This window comes from Oncorhynchus gorbuscha, linkage group LG01, assembly GCF_021184085.1.
Source record: "Oncorhynchus gorbuscha isolate QuinsamMale2020 ecotype Even-year linkage group LG01, OgorEven_v1.0, whole genome shotgun sequence".
NCBI classification, from domain to species: domain Eukaryota; kingdom Metazoa; phylum Chordata; class Actinopteri; order Salmoniformes; family Salmonidae; genus Oncorhynchus; species Oncorhynchus gorbuscha.
In genome coordinates, this window is record NC_060173.1 from 78529324 (window position 1) to 78541450 (window position 12127).

General features: G+C 41.3%; 1 protein-coding gene across 1 annotated transcript; it reads left to right on the forward strand.

Annotated features, from left to right (window-relative positions):
- Positions 1-7573: 7573 nt before the first annotated feature.
- LOC124043037 (Golgi reassembly-stacking protein 2-like) lies at positions 7574-11573 on the forward strand. The gene is made up of 10 exons (XM_046361224.1): positions 7574-7748; positions 8170-8250; positions 8587-8790; positions 8946-9032; positions 9140-9270; positions 9361-9493; positions 9622-9745; positions 10210-10296; positions 10396-10509; positions 10596-11573. Exons 1-10 carry the CDS (start codon positions 7686-7688, stop codon positions 10865-10867), a joined length of 1296 nt encoding a protein of 431 aa, XP_046217180.1. The 5' UTR covers positions 7574-7685; the 3' UTR covers positions 10868-11573.
- Positions 11574-12127: the final 554 nt, after the last annotated feature.

Consider the following 12127-nt stretch of genomic DNA (forward strand, 5'->3'; position numbering starts at 1 on the left):
AGGTCCCAGACGTTCTGCACACCATTGGGTTCTCCCCCTATCCCCTCTCAGAGGTAGAGCTCTCATATCTATCCATCAGTCTAGTCATTGGGTTCCTGATGCGCCAGCTCCATCTCCCACCCTGGGGAATCACTGCTTCATTATGCCCCTGATAGATACTGACATGCCCGTTGTGCGCGGCTGGTCTAATGAAATGGTGATGATGATATTCACGGGGGCTCATTGCCACGCCACCCCCCTTTTTTGCACTCTCCCTCTTTCACGCACATACACACGCACACACACACACACACACACACGCCATAAATAGCCTTTTAATAATAGACCATATCTTTTTAAATGTTGCTAAACATGTTTATTATGATCAACTAAAAAAACAGTATTTAACTAGGCAAGTCAGTTAAGAAAAGAAAAAAACATATTTTACAATGACGGCCTACCCTGGCCAAACCCTGCCCTAATAACCCGGACGATGCTGGGCCAATTGTGCGCCGCCCTATGGGACTTGTGCCTGTTATTGACCTCGCGGTTCACTCCCAGTGCAAGGCTTGATTTGTCTTGGCAGAAAGCAAATGTATGAGTGCAAGATGAATAGTGCATCGACAGCAATGTGTTCATTTCTCTGGCTATCGTGTCTGAACCCCTAATGGGGCTCTTGTTAAAGTTGAAAGGCCGCTAGTAAATGTCTCTCTTGGACAGTTTCTAAAGGCAATTAACATTTGCCGAGAGCAATTACACTGCAGCCAGGCAGCCTGTATGCTGATTACCACCATGTAGTTTAGAGGAACAAGAGGACCGTGATGCAGTGCTCAGCCTCACTCCAACGCGGTTCAGTGTTTCTAACATGAGGAGGGCTGACACTGCCAGGGTATTCACTGTGAGCCATGACCTGGCCTGGCAGGGAACACGGTGTCAGTGGTCGAGATGAAAACAATAAACAGTGATAACTGTGTGACAAACATTTCACCAGCATATATACCTGTTCTGACCTGTCAGCTAAACAAACACAGGCCTTTCTTCCTCTCTCGGAGAAATACTTTATCTCTGCCTCCCCAGCACAGTGTGTCTGTGAGATACAGCTCCTCGAACCACAGTCTCCCCTTTATTTTGACAGCCTCCTCTTCCCAGGGGGTACAGAGGATTCATTAAAATACAAACCCGCTGCAATGCACAATTCAAGTCTTTTTATTTTATTTTTTACACTGGGTCTGATTATGCCTGCAGTCACTAAGCTCTGTCAGAATGCGTTTGGAAGGCTCTCATTAGCTTCGCTACTGGACCACAAGCAGAGAGCCGAAGCCAGACAGGAAGGAGATCATGGCAGGCGACCACAGCTCTGGAGGATCCCATCATGACAGGCCAGGCCAGGCGGTTGGTGTGGGCAGCCCAGAGAAGAGACAGCTCTTTGCCACGCGGTGCACGTTGAAGGATCAAACATGTGGACTGCCACATTTAACCCAGAGAGGTAATGTTTTTGCTTTAAAGAGCATTGTAACCCTTACCGTTAACGTAAAATATTGGTCATCTGATCTACACACACATTTTCATGCCCAGTTTGTTGCCAGTTCATAAGTAAAATATACTCATTTATTTTACGGGCTTCTGTGTTTAGCATTTGCTAGTGTTGACATTCCCTAACTTTTTGGGTCTTTCTTCAGTAATATACACCACTGAAATGTTGACTCTTTCAAAACATCCAGGTCTGTGTCCTGAAAACTCCTCAGAGGTTGCAGAGTATATTTTACCGTACTGTAAGAATAGATTTTCAGGTACACTAAGAATACTGTATTTCCTTGGTCCAGACTTGCAGTGTAAATTACTTGGAGGACTGAATGGATATAAATCTGTGACAGCCACATAGAGCGGCCCTGAGAGGAGTGATGATTGCAGGGACTTAAGGCGTCAGCAAGCTGCTAGTGAAATACTGAGTTTATTTATTTACTTCTAGGAGGATAGTGTCATTGTAGACACTAGATTGTTCACTGCTTAAAAGTATTAGGGACAAAACTGTAATGTCACAAATCTAATATGTTTGCACAATATATAAATCATATAAATAAAATAGTATTACCATAGTACTGAATTCATAAAGGCACACATATTGTATTAATTTCAGTCCAGGAATGCAGATGAAGTATTCTTTCATTCTTACAGTTTGTTATCAGAGTCAGTGATAACCATATGCATGGCTCCTCCCACTGATGATACTGGACAGCACCATCCAGCACCTATGGAATCAACAACCACGTTGGTGTTTTCATTTACAGTGTTTGGGTGCCGCCACTGATACAGTTTGCTGAGGAAAACATTATATTTATGTCAGGTCGTCTATTATCCAACTGTTCAACGTGAAATTCCTTTCTCATTCCAAAGAAAGACCTGGAACATGATGGAACATCATGAGACGCGTTGATAAGGTTCGGCTGTTTTGTGATGATTCCCCAATCATGAGATACAGTGCCTTCAGAAATGATTCATACCACTTGACTTGATCCACATTTTGTTGTGTTACCGCCTGAATTCAAAATTGATCAAATATATTTTTTAAATGGTCACCCATCTACACACAATAACCACCCCATAATGAAAAAGTAAAAACATGTTTTTAGACATAATTTGCAAATGTATTGAAAATTAAATACAGAAATATCTCATTTACATAACTACTCACACCCCAAAACCAATACATGTTAGAAACACCTTTGGTAGCGATTATGGCTGTGAGTTTTTCTGGGTAAGTCTCTCTAAGAGCTTTGCACTTATTGTACAATATTTGCACATTATTCTTTTTTTTTTCTTCTTCAAACTCTGTCATGTTGGTTGATGATCAAAACTAGACAACCATTTTCAAGCCTTACCATAGATTTTCAGATTTTCAAGACGATTTAAGTCAAAACTGTAACTGGGCTCTTCAGGAAACTTCAATGTGTTCTTGGTAAGCAATTACAGTGTGTATTTGACCTTGTGTTTTAGGTTATTGCCCTGCTGAAAGGTGGATTTGTCTCCCAGTGTCTGTTGGAAAGCAGAGTGAACCAGGTTTTCCTCTGGGAATTTGCCTCTGCTTTTCTCTATTTCTTTTCTTTATATCCTAAAAAAACTAAAAAACCTAGTCCTTTGTCGATGACAAGCATACACATAACATGATGCAGCCACCACCATTCTTGAAAATATAAATTGTGGTTCTCAGTGATATGTTTGGGGCAAATCCAACACAACACAATGCTTTCTATTCAGGACATAATGTTTTACTTTAGTGCCTTATTGCAAACAGGATGCATGTTTTGGAATATTTTTATTATGTACAGGCTTCTTTCTTTTCACTCTGTCACTTAGACTATTATTGTGGAGTATTAGGCGTAAATATTTTACTTATCCAGTTGCGGCCCACGTCTTGGAGGCAGGCCATTTGATTTCGTCTCTGCGTTATATTGGCATCGAACATGTCATCGAACATGTCACCCTCCCCAGGAGAAGGGGTGACCTTGATAATTTATTGTTAAAACGAGAGGCTGCCTGGATCTTTAATTTAAAGACCCTTGCGCCCTTCGGTCTCAACGTAGACTTTGATCTGAAGCCATTCTTGTGATTATTGTGACTTTGCCATTGTAATTGTTTGTAAGCTTGTGTAGTCAAATTAATCTATGATCGTATGCTATCCATTGGTTGTTTGTATACTGTTCTTTGTATGACATTTTAATATTTGATTATTAACCAATGATATTAGGCCACTCTTGGCCATGATTACAGACACCTGTGTCTTTTGACACTATATAAACGAGTCATCCCGTGTTTGTGATTATACCCTGATGAAGACAGCTCGGGTGTCAAAACATTGGTAATTAAATTTTTGCATCTGAGCTCCTAGAGTGTGGGGCTCTTTTTTATTTTCTAGTATTGTGGAGTAACCATCCTCAGTTTTTTCCTATCAAAGCCATTAAACTGTAACTGTTTCAAAGTTAGCATTAGCCTCGTGGATGTAAGTCGCTCTGGATAAGAGCGTCTGCTAAATTACTTAAATGTAAATGTAAATCCCTGTGCGGTTTCCTTCCTCTCCGGCAACTGAGTATCTTTGTAGTGACTGGGTGTATTGATACATCATACAAAGTGTAATTAATAACTTCACCATGCTCAAAGGGATATTTTTACCCATCTACAGTTGAAGTCGGAAGTTTACATACACTTAGGTTGGAGTCATTAAAACTGTTTTTGAACCACGCCACACATTTCTTGTTAACAAACTATAGTTTGACAAGTCGGTTAGGACATCTACTTTGTGCATGACACAAGTAATTTTTCCAACAATTGTTTACAGACAGATTATTTCATTTATAATTCACTGAATCACAATTCCAGTGAAGTTTACATACACTAAGTTGACTGTGCCTTTAAACAGCTTAACAAATTCCAGAAAATGTCATGCCTTTTAGAAGCTTCTGATAGGCTAATTGACATAATTTGAGTCAATTGGAGGTGTGCCTGTGGATGTATTTCAAGGCCTACCTTCAAACTCAGTGCCTCTTTGCTTGACTTCATGGGAAAATCAAAAGAAATCAGCCAAGACCTCAGACAAAAATTGTAGACCTCCACAAGTCTGGGTCATCCTTGGGAACAATTTCCAAACGCCTGAAGGTACATCTGTACAAACAATAGTACGCAAGTATAAACACCATGGGACCACGTAGACGTCATACCGCTCAGGAAGGAGACACGTTCTGTGTCCTAGAGATGAACGTACTTTCGTGTGAAAAGTGCAAATCGATCCCGGAACAACAGCAAAAGACCTTGTGAAGATGTTGGAGGAAACAGGTACAAAAGTATCTATATCCACAGTAAAACGAGTCCTATATCGACATAACCTGAAAGGCCACTCAGCAAGGAAGAAGCCACTGCTCCAAAACCACCATAAAAAAGTCAGAAGTTTGCAACTGCACATGGGGACAAAGATTGTACTTTTTGGAGAAATGTCCTCTGGTCTGATGAAACAAAAATAGAACTGTTTGGCCATAATGCCCATTGTTATGTTTGGAGGAAAAAAGGGGAGGCTTGCAAGCCGAAGAACACCATCCCAGTCGTGAAGCACAGGGTGGCAGCATCATGTTGTGGGGGTGCTTGCTGCAGGAGGGACTGGTGCACTTCACAAAATAGATGGCTTCATGAGGCAGGAAAATATGTGGTTATATTGAAGCAACATCTCAAGACATCAGTCAGGAAGTTAAAGCTTGGTCGCAACTGGGTCTTCCCAATGGACAATGACCCCAAGCATACTTCCAAAGTTGTGGCAAAATGGTTTAAGGACAACAAAGTCAAGGTATTGGAGTGGCCATCACCAAGCCCGACTTCAATCCTTTAGAACATTTGTGGGCAGAACTGAAAAAGCGTGTGCAAGCAAGGAGGCCTACTTTATTTATTAATTAATTAATTAATTTCACCTTTATTTAACCAGGTAGGCTAGTTGAGAACAAGTTCTCATTTGCAACTGCGACCTGGCCAAGATAAAGCGTAGCAATTCGACACACAACAACACAGAGTTACACATGGAATAAACAAGCATACAGTCAATAATACAGTAGAACAAAAGAAAACAAAAAGTCTATATACAGTGAGTGCAAATGAGGTAAGTTAAGGAAATAAATAGACCATGGTGGCGAAGTAATTACAATATAGCAATTAAACACTGGAATGGTAGATCGGCAGAAGATGAATGTGCAGGTAGAGATGCTGGGGTGCAAAGGTGCAAAATAAATAAATAAATACCAGTATGGGGATGAGGTAGGTAGATAGTTGGGCTGTTTACAGGTGCAGTGATCTTTAAACTGCTCTGACAGCTGGTGCTTAAAGCTAGTGAGGGAGATGTGAGTCTCCAGCTTCAGAGATTTTTGCAATTCGTTCCAGTCATGGGCAGCAGAGAACGGGAAGGAAAGACGACCAAACGAGGAATTGGCTTTGGGGGTGACCAGTGAGGTATACCTGCTGGAGTGCGTGCTACGAGTGCTACAAACCTGACTCAGTTACACCAGCTCTGTCAGGACGAATGGGCCAAAATTCACCCAACTTATTGTGGTAAGCTTGTGGAAGGCTACCCAAAACATTTGACCCAATTTAAACTATTTCAAAGGCAATGCTACCAAACACTAATTGAGTGTATGTGTATTTCTGACCCACTGGGAATGTGATGAAAGAAATAAAAGCTAAAACTAATCACTCTCAACTATTATTCTGACATTTCACATTCTTAAAATAAAGTGGTGATCCTAACTGACCTAAAACAGGGAATTTTTACTAGATTAAATTTCAGGAATTGTGAAAAACTGAGTTTAAATATATTTGGCTAAGGTGTATGTAAAGTTCCGACTTCAACTGTACCATTAGGTACCCTTTTTTGCAAGGTACTGGAAAACCTTCCTGGTCTTTGTGGTTGATTCTGCATTTGAAATTCACTGCTCAACTGAGGGACCTTACAATTATCTGTATGTGTAGGGTACAGAGATTGGGTAGTCATTCAAAAATCATGATAAACACCATTATTGCACACAGAGTGAGTCCATGCAACTTATTACGTCACTTGTTAAGCTATTTACTCCTGAATGTATTTAGGCTTGCCATAACAAAGGGGTTGAATACTTATTGACTCAAGACATTTCAGCTTTTCATTTTTAATTAATTTGTCAAAATTCCACTTTGACATTATGGGGTATTGTGTGTGGGCCAGTGACATCAAAGCTAATTTGAATACATTTTAAATTCTGGCTGTGTAAAAAGTCAATGGGTGTGAATAGTTTCTGAAGGCACTGTAGACACAATAGCATACACTGCTTTCTATAGCTATACTGTCCCATTCTAAAACATGGAAAATAGCCAATGGAAGGTGATTTAACATTATACACCCTTCACATTACATTTTTTTTCTTTAGAGTGACCTAAAATAGCCATCAAATAAGAGCATCAACATTTGTATAAATGCATAGCCTACTAAACTGCTAAGAAACTTTTTTGTTTTCTTTGAAACTTTTCATAATACACACATTCGTTTGATTAACTGGATTTTTAAAAATAATTTTAAAAAACACATTGAACACACATCATCCACAAAGTTTTAGCACCTTGTATTTTTGACGATGCCAGAAACCAAAGACAGTAGAGTATAAAGATAAGCAGAAACTGCTTATTCAAAAGAAATCCTCGATCACGCTTGTATGCGATGTCATGGCGACGTTGGCTGGCTTAGCGCATGCGTAGAAACATGTCAACGGGTATATCGCGCCAAAATGCGCATGTGCAAACACTCAAATCAAAGCCTCTCCAATATAAAGTTGTTTTTGACAAAAATGAAAACATGTCAGTTTGTCAATTTCACGAGGTTGGAGTAATAACATGTTCAACTACTTAAGATTGGTTCGAATCTAAGTTATGCTTTTAGATTTCGATTTCAGGAACAATGTTTTACTTATGTTATTGACCTCTCAAACCCCAAACCCCGGCCTGGTCTGCTTGGCAAGCGTTCCCGGAAGGCTCACGATGTTGCGTCTCTGGGTTTAGAAACTCTCTCTTGCAGTGTACCGGAAGTGTTGCTATGTAGGCAATTTCGCCTATCTTTCGCATCATTCCGGAAACAGGGAAATAAAAGCTACTGTGGCTAGCCAGCCAATCGCAGTTTCAACACCAAAATATCCAGGGTTTGAGGAGACATGGGGGGAGCACAGAGCATCGAAATACCTGGAGGAGGATCCGAAGGTTATCACGTCCTCAGAGTATGGATATTTGATAGCACACGGGGTCATATGCTAAACCATGCTGTAACTGGGATAGCTGATAATGGGAACACAGAAATGCTTGTCAACAGAGTGAATGATGTTGCGGCCTTCTGATTGCTGTAGCCTGTTAGTGTGTATTTTAGGGGCTTCCTATGTGCAATTCACAACAGGTTTGCTGTTCAGAAAACAAACTATGTGTAGTCTAACCAAGTAAACAGAGCAATGTCTGACAACTTGCTAGCTGATTTGGCTAGTTAGCTAGATTGCAAGCCAGCCATGAAGCTAGGCCACCACTTGACTTGAGGAACCGGTCGGGGTGTGATGTCCTTTCAATCCAGAACACATTTGTTGTTTCGTTGAATGTTTCAAGGCAATAATATGAATACGCCATGTGCAAACGTCATGTCTCAATTTGCAGGTGCAAGAGAACTCCCCTGGTCATCTTGCAGGATTGGAACCATTCTTTGACTTTATTATTTCCATCAGTGACACAAGATTGGTAAGCTGCCATTTTTCAAATGATCTACCTCCTGTATCTGTCAGATCCCTTGCAGCTCAAATGTTTTCAAAGCAAGGGATACAAGACAACCAATAGGTGGACTAACTTTGTTTACAGGTGATGTACTTTAACATGGTTGTGACTAGACAGTTACAACCAGAAGTTACTTTTCGTTAGCAGGTTTGGAGAGCATTTTACCTAAACCTTTTCCTAACCTAATAATCATGATCCTGCTACATTCATTCTCCTAACCTGCTACGAAGAAGTCACAAATGGTCATAGCTTTATACCACCTAGTCAAAACCCTTTAAAATCTAACGTCTTCACTCTTGTCAGAACAAAGATAATGACACATTAAAAGACTTGCTGAAGGTGAACGTGGAGAAACCCATCAAAATGCTGGTATACAGCAGCAAGACACTTGAGCTGAGGGAGACAACAGTCACACCCAGCAACATGTGGGGAGGCCAGGGGCTGCTGGGTGTCAGCATCCGATTCTGCAGCTTCGAAGGAGCCAATGAGAATGTGTGGCATGTTTTGGTGAGCGAATCGCATTGCAGTTTAGAGCTGCAGACATGAATGAATGTAAAACTGGAAACGCCATGATTGTGTAGCTTAATCATGATGTGAGGACTTTCAGTAACCGGAGTGCATATATTTACAATTTCGATCTGTATTCTATTTCTTGTCCTCAGGAAGTAGAGCCAAATTCTCCTGCAGCCCTGGCTGGTTTGAGACCACTCACTGACTACATCATAGGTGCAGACACTGTCATGAACGAGGTGTGTGGAATGCCTTTCTTTAGTGACAATTCAATGATGTTCTCCCTACACTAAACATTTGATGATGATGATGACTGATATAGTGTTTGACTTTGTCTTCCCCGCAGTCTGAAGATCTCTTCTCCCTCATTGAAACTCATGAAGGGAAAGGGCTTAAGTTGTATGTATATAACACTGACACGGACAACTGTCGGGAGGTGGTCATCACTCCAAACTCTGAATGGGGTGGAGAGGGCAGGTAATGGCATTGACATTTGTTATTAATTCATTTAGCGGATGTGCCTATAGGCTGGCAGGTTGCACAGTTACTCTCTCTGCCCTTCTTCAGCCTCGGTTGTGGGATTGGCTATGGCTATCTGCACAGGATACCCACACAGCCATTTGAAGAGGGTAAGAAGATCAGTTTCCCCGGACAGATTCCAAGTGAACCAGTTTCACCACTCAAGGATGGCTTCACAGAGGTAAGACATTTTTTGTAAATTACCAACTTCTTTTCACTCCTAATAGCTGCCAGTCACGAGGGAATTTATGTACTATGAGAATATTCTACAGCACTAGGTGTTGATCCCAGTTTTAATTTGTTCCACAGGTTCAGCTCTCTGCTGTCAGTCCTCAACCTGCGGTGCCTTCTGCTCCTACAGGGTTGAAACAAAATCTCTCTGACCTGTCAATCAGCTCAGCTCCTCTCACTGTACCGAACGCTCTACAAACAGGTATGCTAGGTATCATTACTCTGAATTTAGATGCATATTGCTTACTGACTTGATATCACCATGTAAGAGATTAGTATTCTAGGTGGATGCAGAGGAAGGCCCAAAAAATGGTCAGACTCCAGTCCCCCAAGTCAAATGGCCACCCGGACTAATTATATTGATACCCCCCATCCTTTGTTTTTACACTGCTGCTAATCGCTGTTTATTATCTATGCATAGACACTTTACCCCTACCTACAAATTACAACTAACCTGTACCCCCGCACATTGACTCGGTACCCCCTGTATATAACAGTTACTGTTATTGTTACTTTTTACTTATTTTCTTAACTCAATTTCTCAAACTGCATTGTTGGTTAAGGGCTTGTAAGTAAGCATTTCATGGTAAGGTCTACTACACCTGTTGTATTCGGCGCATGTGACAAATAATTTGATTTTATTACAATGGATCGTCTTTGTCCAAGGAGTGACTACTATGCCACTGTTGCCTAGCCAAGTCGGCCCGCTGCTAAGCACCGTACCTCCAATCCTCCCTGCTACCACGTTACTAGGTACTCGCTAGACACGGTTCTAGTTTGGTTACAATATTATGCTGCGTGTGTAACCTGCATGTGGCTTTGTATTTCATTATATTCACATTTCCTGCATAGGTCTGTCGTTACCCGGAGGACTACCTCCCCTTCCCAACCTGCCAAATTTGAATTTCACTTTGCCAGACTTCGGCACTGTATCGTTACCAGGTATCGGAGGGATGCCACCAGCAGGTAATGTCAATGTTTAAGTTTAATTTTTTAATACTACTTTCAGTAATATTTCTGTATTGCTGAAACATTCCACCTGTGTTCCTTAGGTTTCCCTCCATTGGCACCTCTTCCTCCCCTAAATCTATCCATGCTCAACTCCCAGCTGCCCCTGGTCCCAGGGGTAACTCTGCCTCCATCTGAGTTCACTCTTCCACCTGTCTCTGCAAATGTCAAAGTCTCCTATGAGCAGAGACCTGCCCTCATCCTGGACACAAAATCCTCCAGCGCCTCAGTGGTCATTGACAAATTGACAGAAACACTCCTCCCTACACCAGTGGCCTCCTTTGAACCAACAGAAGTGACCTCTGAGTCCTCCTAACAGAGGACCATCTACCAACAAGCTCTACTATCTTTAAAACTCAATCTGGAAACACTTGTAGTTATACCCCTAATTCTCTACTTTGTTCCAAAAGTGTGTATACTTCCTGTCATGGATTTACAAGCTCTGGATTGGTGTAATCATTGGGGAGTGTTTCTCTCTCCCCCCTTAAATCCATCATGGGAAGTGTGCACTCTGGAAAAAGGGTGGAGAATCAGGAAGTAGCCATGGTTGTTGAAACAGCAAGGGTCCTCAGAAGGATGGGAGAATTGTGAGAGAGACCCACTTTAGTAAATTGATACTGCATTTACAAGCCAAGGGCTCTATCCAACCGTGTCGCAGAAGTTCGGCATTACAGTTTGATTGCCTTTAAATTTCAATGTTCCTGCTTTAGTGGAGACTGCATATGTGAGCTCAAAGCAGCAATCAGCAGTAGAAACAAAGCATGCTCCCTACCTGTTTTAGTAAAACGCTGAGGGATAGATATGTTACCACTCAAATTCATAGAGCCATGATGCTAAAAATGTGTTTACAAACATTGGAGTAAAACAAGCTTATTTTGGTTTCTGGATAGTTGAACTCAGCTCATGAGCCATATTCTTCAAATTCTAATTGCGGAATCTGTAACACTTCATCTTGTACTAAAACACTTGACAAGAGTGTGTATTTGAACCATCCCTGGATTAAATTATGTATTTTGTCTGTCTGGATGTGAAAATGAAGGGTCTTTACTTTTGAAAACCACAGGGTGTCAGTGTAGGACCAATAAATGTGACATTGCAAAGGAATCTACTTGGGTGAACAATGGGATTGTTCATTGTGCACTTCCCAAGTTCGATTAGTACATGTTGGGACAAATTCTTTATGGATGCAAATAGCTGTAGATCCAAGTAGGTTCAAACAAACAGTGTTACATGTAAATCTGCATGATTCATCACCCTGTAGGCCTAATGCACGTTATATGGTCCATTGAGCCCTTCAGCATTTTGTTTTAAGATGGTCAGTGGAACGGAATATATTTGTGCAACAGCTTATTAAGAATACTGGTTGCTATTATTAGACCCAAAGCATGCCTGTTTTGTTGGGCAGTGTACCTGCAAATAACCTGAAGGTCACCCTGGTCTCAGACACCTGACTGCAGTGACAAGGAGTACTCATCCTACTTTGATCTTTCCCTCAGTTTCAATAATGAAGCCATTATCCATCAAGGGAACAGCGGAGTGCTTCTCCCACCGTCTCCAAAAGAAGTCACTCGTATGG

What these genes read in the sequence shown, in the direction of transcription:
- LOC124043037 (XM_046361224.1), top strand. Translation starts at nt 7,686, where the DNA reads ATGGGGGGAGCACAGAGCATCGAAATACCTGGAGGAGGATCCGAAGGT. An exon ending in AAGGTTATCACGTCCTCAGA is followed by an intron (nt 7,749 to 8,169) that starts GTATGGATATTT and finishes CTCAATTTGCAG; the next exon opens with GTGCAAGAGAACTCCCCTGG. An exon ending in CCCTGCTACCACGTTACTAG is followed by an intron (nt 10,297 to 10,395) that starts GTACTCGCTAGA and finishes TTTCCTGCATAG; the next exon opens with GTCTGTCGTTACCCGGAGGA.